The sequence below is a fragment of the Acyrthosiphon pisum genome, chromosome A1 (genome assembly GCF_005508785.2).
Source record: "Acyrthosiphon pisum isolate AL4f chromosome A1, pea_aphid_22Mar2018_4r6ur, whole genome shotgun sequence".
NCBI classification, from domain to species: domain Eukaryota; kingdom Metazoa; phylum Arthropoda; class Insecta; order Hemiptera; family Aphididae; genus Acyrthosiphon; species Acyrthosiphon pisum.
In genome coordinates, this window is record NC_042494.1 from 34,717,966 (window position 1) to 34,735,604 (window position 17,639).

The window sequence follows — 17,639 nt, forward strand, 5'->3', positions numbered from 1 at the left end:
AAATATACTAAGTACTTTTGTATAATATCTTATATATTACTATTGAACTTCGTTTTGACAGGAACGAGCCGCCAATTTATTGGGTGTGGTTGGTATGGACGTCTATATTGACGACCTAAAGAAACTTGTTCCAGCCTATAAGGTAAATATGAAGTTTTTATACGAATATTGAAGATATAGGTATTTAGGTAATTTTTTTAATTATTTTTATGCCTTTAGCTCGGTGCTAATGGTTACTCCTTTATATTGGACAATAACGGACATGTCCTTTACCATCCTGACTTCCGACCAACGGTAATAACTCATAGAATATTATCACTGATAAACGGCAACTTAATAATTTCATGTGTATAAACAATATTTTACAGCAATCTGATTCGGTCAGACCTCAATATAAGACGGTCGACCTGAGTGAGATTGAGTTACCGGACGTGGACACTAATAATAACACTCTATTGCTCGAAGTGAGTATTTTTTTTTTTTATAAAATATTCTTATTGATTGAAAACGTTTTATAAATATTCTTTAGTTGAGGAGAGAAATGATTGAACAGCGGGAAGGTGAAACTACTCTAAAAGTCAAAAATCACTTGGATAATATGGTAACCAACACACAACATAATATTTTAAGCTAAATAAGTGTATCTATGTATAATATTATATTAAAAATATAATAAAACTGTACCCAAATAATTTTGATTTTTAAAAAATTATTGCATGTTAATGAAATTGTGACGTTACAATGTATTGAAATAAAACTAAATTGTAGATTTTAAATTATTTTTATATAAAAATGTTTGTTTTATGAAAAAAAACAAATAGATTTTAAAACTTTTCACAGAAGATAGTGAGTTTGTAAGGGAATTATAATTAAAATATAACTTTATGGAAGTTTTAAACTTAAAATGTAAACCCAAAATAATCTTTATTAAACAAATTGAATTTTAGAACTATTTAATTTAATATTTTTTTTTAATTTCCAGAGACGAGTATCTACTAGAAAATATAAATACTTTTATCATTCAATCGAAGATACACCTTATAGTTTAGGTATTGCTCTTCCAGAAAGTTATGGAATGTATGAACTGCTCGGAGAAGAAGAAATAAAGTTAACTCAATTCAATAGTTAGTAACTTAAAAAAATATGTATTGGTTATTTAAAATTTATTTGTATTCATTTTTTAGTTACAGAGTATTTTAAAGGAAAAAACTGGAAAGTCCACCCCGAGTGGTGAGTATAAAACTACTTCCAAATTTTATTTTACGTATAATATGTATAATATGTATCATATGTATAATGTATATTATATATATTATATAGTATAGCAGATCTATGTTTCATTATTGAAATATAATTTTACAGGGTTTATTGTGAATATAACTATGGAAATGAACATAACTTTAAAACTCCAGAGGATAGAGTGTTGCATTTTTTGTCCAGATCCAAACGTCCTGGTTGGAAATGGATGTCATTAAGGTCTAGAATGCCACAAAGAGAACCTGGTAATTATTTAATAAATTAATGAACACTAAAATATTAATTCTTGTGAGTATTTTCAGGCACAAGCCAGGTTTATAACACGTGGAGAAAGGAAAAAGACTCTCATTACTGTAAGTGTTTTGTTACTAATACAGTAATACCTATGTAATCATTTTAAATACCTATAGATTTAATAATGAGAATTTTTTAATTACAGGCGATAAAAATCTTTTACAATCCTTAGTATTCGATGCATTAGTCACTGATAGTCTTGAAAAACTAACAAGTCAAATATCTAAGGCTCATAAACAGTAAGTGCATTGATAATTTATTATACCTTATATATTTAATCTAAAAGTTTATAAAAATAGTTTTTCTGAATTTCAAGTATTATGTGTTTTCACAATTTTTTATGATTCGCCAAAAGTTTTGATAGTTGTCAATGAAAAAAAATATATATATATTTACAGTATTTCAAAACTTTTATTTTCAGTAAATCTACAAACGCGTTACTCAAAATGCAAAATTTAAAAAATAGGTAAAAATAATAAAAAGAAACTGGCTGTTATTTTTAAACACGCATTCTAACGCACTGAAATCACCGAAATCACAAATCATGACTAATGTCTGATTATATATTGTACCTACTCACAATATTATGTATTATTATAAGTCAAAACACATCAATAACACACATATTTGCACCAATGTTAATAATAACTGATAAGCATGATTACTTATTTTTATTTTATTTTATTTTGTAAAGATATCATAAAATAAAATATCTGAATATTTTAAGAACCTACCTATATCAAAAGATTTATTAACATACCAATAGAGTTTTGTTAACTTCAGTTATAACTGTATACAGTGTTACATTTATTTATTCTGTTATTATTTTTTAACTTGTATTTCTTATCATAAATTTATATTTCAAACTGCATGTAATGATATTATAAAATATATTATATCAATTTATCATTCCCTTTCATTATTAAAAATTATATTGAATAAGTATTTTGTGATGTTTATATTTTAGCATTTGTTTCTACTAATCTATTCTATTTTTTTATTATAATATCTTAAACGTTCGAAAACAAACATTGTAGTAATATACCTCACACTTTAAAATATTCAGAAAAATATCCTGTTGTTAAATTCCAAACAAAAATCAAAAATTTAAAAATAAATAAATAAGTATAACATTTTTTAATACTTAGATAATAATTAGAAATAAATATTTATATTTAAAAAAAAAAAAAACCATAATACATTATAATAAATCAAAATAACCTGAATCTAAAGTTTTAAGTTGAACAGAATATGATTTGATCTTCAAATAACTTATTGAAAAAAAAAAAAAATACCTACGAATTATTCAATATTCATAATATTTTAAACACATACGTTTTCTGTCAAAAACGACAAATACCTACACAGTTTTGTTTGCAGATATTTTATTTTGTCGATAGGGTATATTAATACTACTTTAAGTGATAGTTAGCTACTTTTGTTTTTATAATATTAATTATGATTTATTATATATTTGCACCTAATTTAAAAATTGCACTAACCTTGTCTACATTTTAAAGCCCAATAGCCACACTAATGGCACTTCTGCACAGGTAAAGTAGATGAAACACGTGGTACATTCAAACTATTTGCACTGAACTGTAGATTTGATATTTTATTAGCTCAGTGTGTCACAGTACCTAACGTAATTTAAGATTGTTGTTCGGAAAATATGGACTTCAATCGATTTTGAATTACATATTTTTTTATTTATGATTAAGTATTCCCCACCCTAGAAAAAATTTTGAATTATTATTGCAGCGGATTTGGTAAGATAAAATGTCTCACTTCCACATAACATTTAAATTACAAACTTCTGAAGAAGTAACTAAAATACAGTACTAATATTTCTCATAATATTAACTTGATCGATTTTTTTTGATCAATTAAAAATTAAAAATTGTCGTAGATCTAATAACTTTTTTTAAATACTTAAAATTAAACTTATGTGGCTTCTTCAGAGGAGTTTTTAATGGTACTATACGTTAAATAAAATATGTATAAAACAACAATTTTTCGTTGTGTATTAATTTGTAATTTTGTATACTATGTTGCACGCGTTCATAGCCAAGGACATCATATGTTTGGTGTAACGCTTACGTTCATTGCGACAAGGAGTGGATTATTGAGATGGCGAGATCACGGAACAAATAATAACAGAGGCCCCGAACCGTAAGTTTGATGATTTAACATGTCGTATCATTAGTATAACCATTTATTTTTCACATATTATTCTAGACATTTTAGCGAAACCAACAAAAAAGCCATAGACGAGGTGTGGTACAAAAGAGCGATTGACCAGCACAACATAGAACCTGAAAGTTTTGTGTTTTCAGTGCCATTCAATTCTGGTTAATTTGATTTTTTTTATACTAAAAACATTTTAATTGTAATTTTCATATTTATTTTTCTATCAATGAAAAGATAATAATTGTAGGTATTATTCATTTAAACGTAAACGTAAACATTGATATTGCTTATGCAATTACTACGTCACGCGTCGCGTGTGCGTGTATCGTATATTAGGGTATTAAGGGTGGTCCGTTAATTCTGGACCAAAACAACTATATTTGGAAAATTACAATCGGATATGTTGTTCATGTAAAAGGATGAAAATAAATCAAAGTCATTCGACTTCTTTACAGGCGCTGGTCTTGATCGACCACTGATTACAGCTACCCACGCGATGTTCGTTGAAAATAAAGGTCATCGAGCAGCAGCCGCGGTTGTTGGCATACAATTTCAACATTCATCAATCGCTTCACACTTCATCAACATCACTTCGGCCGTACGTGTTAAAGTAAAAATATAATTATTACAAAATGATCTAATTTTTTTCTCTCTTAATCTATGACAAGTGTACCGGCATGACCGGATGCAAGAAGACGTGTGCTTCCGATGATCTCGACTGCTATGTGTTGGATAACAACGGATTCATAATAATATCCGAACAATCACATCATACCGGACAGTTTTTCGGGCAAACAGACGGTACGATTATGGACTCGTTGGTTCAAGACGGCATTTACAAGAAAATCACTATACTAGACAACCAAGGCGCGTGTCATAGCGGTATCGAACATGAAACCGATTCAGCGTCTTCACTACGAGTAATCATACAATCAAAATAATACTAACGATTATCTCTATAATATATCAACGAACACCCGACTCGTCTAGGACCGTTTACGATACATCTTATTTCTTTTGCAGCCTTTCCAGCCGGTCGTCTGGTTTGTAAGGTGGTTATTAGGTCGATTGACTTGGTTAGCAATCGAAACTAACATCTATCACGCCCTATTCCCAAACTGGATTCAAGCTCAAGAAGAAGGTATATATTTTATTATATTTCTTGTTATATAATATAAACAGTAATATTAATAGGAAACTATATTCATATCTGATATTATAATATAATTTATATGAGTTATTTACTTGGTACAGGAGAGATATTATAGTTGAATATAAAAAAGAACTCTCCCCCCTCCCCCCTATAATCAACAAATGACAGTGTCATAATTCAAACTGCAGATTTGTTATTCTGGTATCCATAATCCATATTCTATATATTATACACACTTCGTAATTTTTCCACCAGATCCAATGTATTCAGAATACGACCTGGGGCCAGATGAATTCGTGCCAGATCAAGGTGAGAAGACCACGGACCAGGGTGACAAACCAATAACGGACGGTGTCGGTGGTGACCGGGGGAGCTCCGAGAACGACTACAAAGACATACCACAGCATCCACCGCTGTACGTGCCAAGCATGAAAAACGCAGAGTACTTCAGCCCAGTTTACAACCGAACTCAACCTGGCATAACCAGGACATGTCGCAAATCGGTTGATTTGTACGTCCTGCAACCCAACAGATTGAACATGAGTGGGTCATTTAACCCACTCAAAGGAAAATTGACCAATTGTCACGCTACTGGATGCGAACGGTATGATAATATCATATTTACCTATACTGTTTACTACAGAATATATTATTATACCTCTATCTAAGGTTGCCCAAGTCCAAACCATTGACCATTTCCATATTCTGTGTAGTTACAACGTCTAAGACATGAATAAAACGATATTCCTTCCTAAACTGCTTATCACTACCTACTCCTGGTTCTTAAATCCTATATGATATGAAATCTGAGTCAATTAAAGAGTATTCGAGCTCTATAAAGCATAATACTATAGTAAAATATGTATTCTATTGGGCAGTGCAGTGTGCACTGTAAATTACCATATTTAAGTATGGATAAGTTTAGACAAATTAAATTAAAGGTAATTATTTATCCATCGTATAGGTAACTCGACAATATCGAATTAAAATAATTATAGCATCATCATCATATATAGAACAATCCATACACTTTTTTCTTAGACTCGCCCCATTTTTAATCAAGTACATTTATTTCAGGTAGACAGAAAAAAACTCACATCAATTTCATGACTTTATAGTTGATACATATTATTTACTTTTCCTGTTTACAGGCCATTCAGCGTGCAAAAAATCCCTCACAGCAACCTAATACTATTAGTGGTGGATACTCTGTGCCCTTGTGGCAGCAAACAACTAAGCATCGAACCACAAGAGGTTCGAATGGCCACAGATGAATCTGGACAACCAGTGTACAACTGTCAAGATCAAAACATGTTCCGGAGACGCACAGGAAAGTGCATTAACTATCATCCAGAAGTGAGTTTTATTTATTGATTTATTTATTAATTAATATACGCCAGTCGGCATTTACATATTGGTAATATAACAGTTAATGAAAAAAATGATAGTATAAATGTGAAAATTATTTGATAATTTTGTAGCATTAGGATTTTATCAACACGTTAAATTTAGTAATAAGTGACTATTAGGTATTGTTGGTAACTAGAGTGTATATTATTATTTTTAAATAGGAAGCATTTGGAAAATAAATATTTTAATTCAGTTAATACTGATGATAATTCTAAGTTAGGTACGGTGCCGAATAATGAACAATTTATAAACCGAGAAATCAGATTTTTTCATAAACATTTTATACAAAATATATCCAATTGAAAACATTAATAAATTGAATTATGACTTTTTAATAACATTTACGTATAATTAAAAAATAATGGAATAAAATCATTTCATTTTATTTGTAAAGGTACGTATTATATGCGAGCATACAGTGCAATAAAAATGTAATTCTATACTAACTCATATTATGGCATACTACATTACTATAACACTATTTATTAATAATACCACCTATTGGTTAAGATCAATAAAAAAAAAAATTTAAAATGATTTTAAATATCATGTTCATTAGATTTTAAATTCACTCGGGATGTGGCTTAACGCCAATTTGGCAGATAAGGTATGGCACTGTGACTCATTAGGAACATTTTATAAAAATTGGAAATTTTAATAATACTTATTATTGCTGTGACCTGCTAGCTGTTTAATATAGAATAAAATTTTGGACATCATACAATAAAATATGATAAGATACACTCAATGTTTATTACAATTGTAATATTTGTAAGTCATTTAAATTTTAAATGACGATAATATGCTCCACTAAACCAGTGTCTATACTCAAAATGAAGTAGGTGCAGATAAATCGAAGTATACCAAAATGACTCCCAAATTCAACATATCAAAATTAAATTGGAAAACCCAAATGAAAAATGCAATGATTATTTAACTTAAAGTTAGGTTAGTAGGTTACCATTCACTATTCAGTTAGGTACTAACAAAATATTAATTTTCCTATAGTGTTTAGAAATACAAATCGATTTCTGTATGCCCATTTACAAAGAATTAAATCTTTATAGCCGACAAAAAATGATATTTAGAATAGTCAAAATTGTTTTAATTTAATCATGAAATATATAACATTGTTTGAACTAAAGATACATTTAGTTAGTTACTGGTACACCAGCAGTAGTCGAATTGTCGACTCCACATTCGTTTGTGCCTCGTTGGATTTTGAAAAGACCATTATCACCCCAATCTGCGTTCCACGAGTTTACCATCAACCAGTATGGGACTCCATATTCTTCACCCCATCCAATCAATTTAACGGCATGACCTCCTAAATATGAAGCATTTTCTGATCGAATGTAGACAGTGTAGTGAATAGTGAAATTTATGTTAATATGTTTATAAATTGTAATTCAAAATTCTATTCAAATAACAATTACTTTAGTACGTATGTAAAATTTCATTGCGATTAATATGAGCTATCGAGCTTACCTGACTTGTAATTGGAGAAATCGTCATAAACATCAAATGATGCTTCAATGGGACCATAGGTCATAACATCTTTCTGGATACTTCCGTATGTAAGGTAATACGAGTCTCTTGCTGTAATCATAATTTTATTGAATTACAATTTATTACACTACATTTAATAATTACTATTAATGTATAATAATATAATATAATATCTGAAGAAACCATACTATATCTGTGATCTTCGTCAAAATCAAGGTCTTGATCTCCGTAACACATTCTTGTGCATCTGTGATTTTTTTCTCTAGGTTTGCCTGCACAAGTATTATTTCCTTCTTGGTCATATGGGCAAAGAGGGACTCTGTATAGTTCACAACCCTATTAAAAATATGAATGACTAAATAGTTTACGTATATATTAGTACTTTTCTGAAATAAATCTGCTAACCTCTTCTGATTTATAATCTCCTCCGGTGACAAGACCATGTTTCTTAAAACGTTCCCAAGCTTTAATCGGGTATCCTTCATTACATCCGTATCCACACTTGTGACAGCAGAAAGTTAATTCTTCAGCGGATAACAGTTGATTGAAATTTGCGTCTGTGGCTACACACAAACGGTCAGCAAATGCCGAACTTGTAGCTAATGCCTGTCAAAGAAATAATAAGTTAAATTAATATTGTACTTTTGTCTCAAATTAACTTATAATATGTATACCTACATCGTATATGTATATTATATAATACTAATATTCAGACATACCCAATAGGATCCACAATTTCCTTGGTCTCGGACTACTCCAATCGTCTTACATTTCCTCCATTTTTTTCATGCGTCAAATTTCTTTGGGATTCTACCGAACAAGTTTTCGTAGTTAAAGTCTTCTGATTTGTACATTTTGTAGTTAGCTTTAGTTGGAATTTGGACTCCTTTGGAACCCAAAAGTTTTAAGATTTCTTCTTTAGGTGTGGATGGGTGGAAGTTGACACCAGCCTAAATAAAGTAGAGAAATAAAAACGTCATTCGAAAATATTAATAATACATCAATATACTTGTTATTTTAGATTAACTTAGGATGGGAAAGTAATACAACATATCGTTTCCGTTTAGAATCGTTGTTTGTATGCAATTTAAATTTAACACATCATTCATATATTGACCTATTTAATGCCGAGTTACGCAGATCTGCTGACTGCTGTATAGTAGATTTCCAGTTTAACCTTTTTTTTTCATTTGAATTCATAATATTTAATGAATTTGTATCTAGTTATATTTGTATTATCATAATATGCTTATATATTTAAATTTGAATGCATTTCGTGTAAGAAGAATTTAATTTATAATGTTACCCATTTTTATCTATATATTTTCATTTATAATATTCTATAAACCAGAAACAAATTCCTTTAACTATCTACTGTATAATTTAAAAAAATAATGCATAGACTCACATCACCACCGTATATTTGATTATCTATTTAGAAACATCACTGTTTATTATCTGTTCTTGTCAATTATAATTTGTATTACCTACTTGCTGAATAGTTATTTATACTATATCTATATGTATCAAATAATAAATATATTATTTAGAAAGACCCTAATAAGCTTATACGTATTCGGAATCATCCACTATACTTATACAGCTTGTTAAAATTTAAAATGTTAATAATGTAGTATTTGACATTGTTAACAAGCTATTAGTGTATTTATGAAGTATGATGAATACAATATATTATAATAATATAATTATTATTTTAATTTATGCATAGGTTATAGGTACCTAATAAGTAACATCCCTCTAAATAACTAATGCAAATGTTAAAATATTTATGTTACATATACGTCATAATATACCTATGTATAACAATTGTTTGTACCTTTATCATATATTACAGGTCAGTATTATTATCAGTATGAATAAAATATATTTTATTTTATTTTATTATAATTAGTACCTATTATGGTCAGTCCTGATTTTAAGTTGAATTACTTTTTATATATATAATTTACTAACATAAAAATAAAACTTATTAACTTTAGGGTATTTGTGTTCCAACAAAATAATTTACTTTAACATAAAATATAACATCAACGCTCAATTATTAATTAGGTACATAACTCAAAATATAAAATTTAAGTGGTACAACTTACCTTCCATGTTGTTGCAACTGCATTGATTGAGCTGATGTAATCTTTTTCCAAAAAGTGTGCTTGTTCTGTCATATAGACACTGAACAAGATCACAGACAATAAAATGAATACCCTAGCCATTATTGAAATTGTTTTTCCAAAAAAAATTATTAAAAAACGAAATGCACTAGCACTACAACATTCCCAGTTGGGCAGTTGCAGACTGCTTGTGCAACTGTGAATGAGTTTAACTTTTCAAATATCAACCGTATTTATACCATCAAATTAGCATTTTGTATTTTACGTTATGAATAATAACCACTTTGCACAATATTATAGATGACATGCTCAATTATGTTTTGATTTTAACATTCATAGGTAAATGGTAATACATGTTAAAACAATTACCTAGTTCGAATATTACTTCTCTAAAGTCTGAATTTTAAATGGATAAACACTGCATTACTCTCTCCCCGCAATTCAATAAAAAAATCTAAATTCAATATTGTAGATGTATAATTTTTTTTATGAAAAATATTAAAATCTACGATACTTATATAAATTGACAGTTTCAGAATTTTTTTTCTATTCTCTCTGACAGAAATCCAAATTTTAAAACATTTCTTTGAATGGTCCATGTTGTCTTGTGGCAAATTGCAGTATATTTATGGCTATAACACGATTCCGACTATTTGCGGAATCGTGTTTATTTTAATAGCCATTGAAATACATACACAATTCCGCAAATTTCATAAATACATACACGATTCTGCATAATTTTAAATGCAACGTTGCCATTCCGAAAACAAAATTATATTATTGTGAAATAATATTATATTATAAATCATTATGCAAGGCTGGGCAAGTTAACGATTTTTTTAAACTCTTTAAGTTAAGTTATTTTTAAAATAAATAAGGTTAGTTAAAAGTTACTCGTATATGTTTCGTCAACTCGTTAAGTTAATAATTAACTTTGAAAAAAAGTAAGTAGTTCGTTAACTTAATTTTAAGGCCCAGCCTTATCATTTTGTGCTTTAAACGACTTTGCGCTTTTGAAAATCAAACTTTGGGAAAACATGATTTTAGTTTACATTTTACACATTATATTGTAACTTGGGCTTATGGTTAATATTGTTTCCTTATGATGAGATATATTTTAGAATAATAGAATTATAACGGATTTTATATGAAATTTCATAAGCATTAATTTGATACAAAAACACTTTTTTTCTTATGACATCCACTATCCACATTATCAAATACCAATTGTTAAAAGTCCATCAATTTAATTTTGCAGATAAAATATTAGATAAATGTAAATTACGTTTACGCTACGTAATAACGCTACAAATATTAAATAGGTATCTAATATTCTACATATTTCTACTGTACTGAGATAAAATTAGTCCAATATTTTTCCAAATCCTAACATTTACAGATGAAATTAATTTAGTCAGTGACATACTTCCATATTGACACCATTGAGTTCTTTTTTTAAAAATTTTTAACTTAACTTAATTATTTTGAAAAATCGTTAACTTTCCCAGCCTTGCAAAATGATTTGTAATATAATATATTTTTTGTTTTCGGAATGGCAACGTTGCATTTAAAATTATGCGGAACCGTGTACTTCTATATTTATGAAATTTGCAGAATCGTGTATGTATTTCAATATTAGAGGTCTCGATTACACGTGTAGTGAACTACACGGGTACCCGTGTTTTTACGCAAGACGGGGTTAAAGCCCGTGTAATAAAAATACCCGTGTATACCCGTGTATTTAAATATCCGTGTATTTAAATACCCGTGAGCTAAAATACTCATATATTTACAACTCAAATACAATTGTATTAAATTACTTTGCAGTTCTGACTTAACGATTTCTCCACTTTCTGAACTCAATATAACAGAGCATATCATATTATATTGTGTTTTTCAAGCATAACTTTTAGATATTCATAACATACTTAAATAATAGGTAGGTAGGTAATCGAGGGCTATACAATTTTTATTATTAATAAATAACCAATTATTTGAATATACAAAACGTAACATAAAGTATTTTTGAATTCTGAATTAATATGCAATATACACGGGTATTAAAAACACGGGCTTTCATATAATTTTTACCCGCGTGCCCGGGCTCCGTGTACCCGTGTATTCTATTACCCGTTCACAACCACGACCCCTAATTTCAATGGCTATTAAAACAACACAATTCCGCAAATTTGCGGAATCGTCCTCCACCCAAATAAAATATAAATGTACCTATTTGCTAATTGTGATTGTAAGTATACCATACTATGTGTATAAACGATTAATGTTTCAGTTAATAAAAAAACGTGTAAAAATGAAGAATTTTATGATTCATTTTCCACTTTATTGTGCCATATACCTAACATGTTATTTATTCGCGTTTTGTATGCAGCTACAACTTACTGACCAGTAAATTCTATGTAATAATTTAAATTGAAATTGTGTCTCAGATTACATAGTGCAGGGTCATCATTTAGAGTTAAATCAAGAGGTATCACTGTAGCAAGCAATAAGCATCTTAAATAATATTTTTAATTCAATTACATGATACCAGGATAAAATGGATAAAATAACAAAATTAATATTTAAATGTGTCGTAAATTACAAATTGTTTTTTTTTAAATATTTTAACGCAGATATCATAGGTATACACTTAAATTATTTACCTATATTGGTGGTGCAAATTAGGTAGGTAGGTTGTTAAACCGGCGCATAATACCATCTCCCGTAAAAATATTGTCATTTCGTGCAATACGAATAATCTCTTGTATAAGTTTGTCTTGTCGCAACTTTCAATAATTTTGTATATATATATAATATAATATATTTGTTTAAATAATTTCAAACATTTAAATTGGAAACAAGTGATTATAATAACAACTCATCGTATGATGATCATATACCTATGATTTGTGAATAATACCTTTTTAGTTAGAAGTGGAAACTAGGTCGAAGAAAACAAAAGTTTAATTCAAAAGGTTCCCAATATTCGATTACCTATAAAAGTATAATAATCACGTATAGGTACCTAGCCACCAAAGTACTTGTGTTTCCCATAAATGACTAATGAGTCATAACAACGTTTACTTATCGTTGCTGTAGATATTGATGCAGATATAGTAGTAAGTAGTGACATAATATGGACGATATAGGTACTGTGTTGGCGTCAGTAAGACAACTAGTATAATAAACAATAGGACCAGCAATTTTTATAACATAGGTACTTATAGCTACGGATTTTATTTTACACTTTTTTTTTTAATATAATAAGTGGTGTTTAAGTATAACGTTTTAGTAAAGCTATATAGGACGTAAGCTCCTATGAATCTGTGATATTATATAATATAGGTAGGTATTAGGTAATGTCTGTGTTATTATAGCGTAAATAAGTCCGATAAAATGTAAAGTTATACCATAGCACAGGACATAATAGTATTTTAACATTTGATCCGCAAAAATACAAAAACACAAATACAAAAAAATATGATTTTACACAATAACATTATAGGTACATGAACATGTGTTACACAATATAGGTACATTTTCGTTGAACGGTGGAAGAAAAAAGCATTATAGATATAAACAAAATGATTGATGATTTTAGGATCATATACTGAGGCAAATAAAAAAATGTTCCAATTTAAATCGTTATTGTTTAAGCTAATTTTGTTAATTATCATACATGATACATATTAGTATGATAAAAATATGTAAAGTTTCACTTAATTTTAACAAAGTTGATAAAATGATAATAGAGTTAAATAGACATTTTATTGTTTTGCTTATACATTTATTGTATTTTAGTATTTTAGTATTACCTACAGTGATGTTCACTACTATAAATTTTAAACCTAGATTCATTAATATTTTTATTCATTTATTATTTTACCGACACAGATGCAAAATAAATTGTAGGCTTAATGAAGTCAACTAAGCATTTGACAAGATTAGGGACTAACTATAGGCAGACTAGGGACCAACTTCTAAGTCACACCAGCTATTTGTGTCAATATATTATAATATCGTCTAGAGTTTTTTGATAGACATGTTTTCCTTTTCACTTTCTAGGAAATTGAAATCAAACAGTGCGGTTCGAGTTCGGCGCTACTAGTCACCTCGTACCTGGTACTACTGAGCATGGTAACCGCCATATGGATAACGTGATCGTCGTACTTCGGCTGAACGATGAATTCCTCAGCGCCTTCGGTTCTACGAATAACTTATAAGTGTATGATAATTGTTATAATTTTTTTTCTTTTTTTTTACATAAGATCCTTTAAACGGTTTTATTTTAATTTGTATTATTCGTTTATAATGGACAGCGCTCGAATTTATAAGTGCCCCGCTAAATCGTTGTAATAATAGTATTTGGCATACATACTCATATACACGCGTACACATAATATTCATATCGCGTGTGAATTGTATACATTTTATTTATATAAGTATAATAATATATATTGTGTGTGTGTATAATGGATCTTCCATTATATATGTATATATTATATATAATATTTATTATATAATACTATGTATGTAGCATAACTATACCAAAATATTTTTGTACGTCAAAAATTATTATGTACTTATGGGAATGAATTTAATATGATAATTGATATGATATTATATAGAAAAACTAGACAATAATTTGTTGGTAAATGTGCAATCGTATTTACTTCATAATAATAATAATAATAATAATAATAATAATATATAATAATAAACAACACGTCATATTATAATATTTCACGCGGCGCAAGTGCAATGTTCATTATGATAATATAAAATAATAATATTAATATATTATAATACTCAGTCAAGTGGGTTCTAAGTGTATTTAGGTTAGAAAAATAAATTATCACAAAAGTAGTTGATTTCGATTACCTGCGATATTATATGTTATATAGGTACCTGGTACATATATAGTAGTATTATAATTACGCGGCGTAGAGTCACCGATTCTACCCAGGGCACATATTTCCATATTTTTACGAATTTTCCGAGGACTCTTGCTCGGTCGTTCTGTTCTCACTGTACTACATTGTATTCGAGTATCGTCGCGAGATTTTTTTTTCACAAACACGACAAATCAAAAACAGCCACGTAAACAAAACAAATAACAAAGTTCAGTGTCACCGGGACGAGAAACCATTAACCAAAATCAGATAGGTACCATGATAATATTTTAACGCTATAGGTACGCTTTTCCAGCGCAGTGAAATCCATTGCAAAAACGGTATCCCCCCGACTATACATGACCTTATGAATTTTCTCGAAATATGCTACCTACCTACAAATATTACATTGTATACACCAAAATCATGTGTGTAGTACTACAGAACGGAATTAAATATATAATATCCATACATTCACGTTTAAAATTTTAAGAAAAAATTGATACATTTTACCCGTGGAACTCCCTGCTGTATGGCTGTATTCTATACTATAAATTATTATAATAATATTATCTACTAGTGAATTTGTGTAGTTCTGAATTAATAAAATATTATATTGTATTCTACCTACGCTATTGAGTTTTTTTATCGTTAAAAATAATGTGTTTTTTTGTTTATGTGCATTACACAATACTATAATATTATCATTAATAATATTATTATTATTATTATTATTATTATTATTATATAGGTACGTGTATATAATAATAGTATATTATATTAAACTATTTAATTGTTAGAGTCGTTTAAGAAGTATATTATATATTATTTAATATATGTGTGTGTGTGTACCTATGTATATAATTCAGTTTACAATGCAATTGTTTTTTATCGTTGAATTCTCAGTATCGTATTCTTCTTTTTATCGCGAATTTTATATTTATTTTTTAAAATCGTATATAATATTACAAACTAATGTAATTCACTTTTTTTTCGTTGATTAGTAAAAATTTGTATAAAGTAAACAAATTATATCTCATCAGATTTATGTCGATCAGATATTTCGAATCGTGCGCATTAGTATAAAGGCAACTTTTATACGAGTTCGTTGATATTAATATTATTAAGCCGTCGTTTGAATAATATTATCCATATATTATATTGCTTTTTTTGCGATTGAGTCGACTTAAACCTTTAACTGCACAACAAAAACACGCGCTAATATTATGGTTTTCTCGTTGATTGAAGTATATTAATTACCATAATATTAATATTCATTATTAATTCGTGTAAAATAAAAAAAATATATTAAACCACGTGATATATTATACTTTATATAAAAAAACGCACATATAATAGTAATTTTATAGAAAATGCTACACTTTATAATAGTGCCGTATCGATCTTCTCTTCGGTTTATATGTCGCGTTTAACATTTAATATTGTTATCATAATACCTATACGTCATTATTATTATTACGGTTTAAGAATTTTGTAATGGGTTACCGATGTTTACAGTTATTATATTATTGCACCACTGTCGTACACTTACACCATCAAACACGATGTCCGTGTAAAATGTTTTGAATTTGATTTCGATCCCAAGACAGATTTAACGTTTTATTTGTTTGATATTTTAAATGGTAGTTTATAGTCTAAATCAGTATCTGCAATTATTGTTAAAAAAAAAATAAATAAAAACGTGTAGGCATAGGTTATTTGTTGACCTAGTATTAGTTAATAGATACATTAGAAAGATTTTTATTAGAGTTTATCGCTATTCAAACATTATTATCGTTTAAGACACGTTTTGTCTTAATTTGTCTGATAGGCAAATATTTGGTTTCCTACCCTCAACTAATAGAAAATTTTGTTCTTTGTTTTTTTAATAAATTTAAATTGTTAACTTTATAAACGCAATAAAAAAATGTGCGGCGGGTTTTTTTTTGGTAGGTTTACCTACCTATTGTTACCTGTCAGTTATATCATAAATATCATGTTTTTTTTATACATAAATATTGTTAATATCTAGGCTTAACGATTTAGAATAATTATTATTATAGAACTTAATGTTTTAATAACTCAACGTGGAATGTTCATTATTGAACGAACGTCTACTATTTTTAAGCATATACGTACATACATGTATTCAAACATATGTATAACTCATGTCTTCCAGTAACATATTATGTTAATGTAAAAATTTTACAAAAAGAACATAAAATCGCTGTCAGTTCTTTCAGTTTTTTTGTAACAAAATTATTTATTATAATCATATAATCATTATTACGCCTTTTATTTGTTATACTACAGTTATACCCATTCTACACATGCACACACACAAGTTAAACAAATGGACATTAACGAATAAGTATCTAAATAAATAGGTAGGTATGTCTGTCTGTAATGTGTCAGTGTACCTAATTAGGTAGCCAGGTAAGTACTTCCAGATCTTATAAAATTAAAAAAAAAAATACAAGAAAAGTCGCTCTGTATGGTACAGCCCGTTTAGATGTCAACTTTTATCAAAAATTCTTCATCTACGCATGTATTCGAACTCATCATTTCAGATTTTGATGTCTAAAAAAACAATAAATTTCACATGTTCAAGGCATGGTGGGGATATGTATTAATTTACTGTAATCTATTTCTATACTCTAGTCTATACTATTATATAAAGACAGGGGTGGATCCAGAAATATTTTACGGGGGGTGTACAAAATTGCCCTTAGACTTACGACTAAGCTGCCTGAATTGTAACATAATACGCAAAAGCAGCAACAATTACAAGCAAGGGCGGACGCA

The 17,639-nt window shown here is 28.5% G+C and overlaps 1 protein-coding gene and 1 pseudogene across 3 annotated transcripts in view; one reads left to right on the forward strand and one right to left on the reverse strand.

Moving 5' to 3' along the window:
* LOC100166860 (voltage-dependent calcium channel subunit alpha-2/delta-3) overlaps positions 1-14,414 on the forward strand; it is a 55,937-nt gene extending 41,523 nt beyond the window's left edge. Inside the window, exons 11-28 of one of the 3 annotated variants that reach the window (XM_008182032.3) lie at positions 62-142; positions 220-294; positions 369-464; positions 530-601; positions 983-1,124; positions 1,185-1,230; positions 1,363-1,502; positions 1,560-1,610; positions 1,697-1,790; positions 1,973-2,017; positions 3,619-3,723; positions 3,790-3,902; positions 4,197-4,339; positions 4,410-4,661; positions 4,765-4,882; positions 5,150-5,498; positions 6,046-6,250; positions 14,008-14,414. In XM_008182032.3, coding sequence (XP_008180254.1) covers positions 62-142; positions 220-294; positions 369-464; positions 530-601; positions 983-1,124; positions 1,185-1,230; positions 1,363-1,502; positions 1,560-1,610; positions 1,697-1,790; positions 1,973-2,017; positions 3,619-3,723; positions 3,790-3,902; positions 4,197-4,339; positions 4,410-4,661; positions 4,765-4,882; positions 5,150-5,498; positions 6,046-6,250; positions 14,008-14,103 — 2,223 coding nt within the window. In that variant the 3' untranslated portion in view covers positions 14,104-14,414. Of the gene's footprint in view, positions 1-61; positions 143-219; positions 295-368; positions 465-529; positions 602-982; positions 1,125-1,184; positions 1,231-1,362; positions 1,503-1,559; positions 1,611-1,696; positions 1,791-1,972; positions 2,018-3,071; positions 3,105-3,618; positions 3,724-3,789; positions 3,903-4,196; positions 4,340-4,409; positions 4,662-4,764; positions 4,883-5,149; positions 5,499-6,045; positions 6,251-14,007 lie in introns of all 3 variants that reach the window. The other 2 variants (XM_001947854.5, XM_008182033.3) reach the window with 2 other exon arrangements.
* LOC100164197 lies at positions 7,403-10,760 on the reverse strand (annotated as a pseudogene).
* Positions 14,415-17,639: the final 3,225 nt, after the last annotated feature.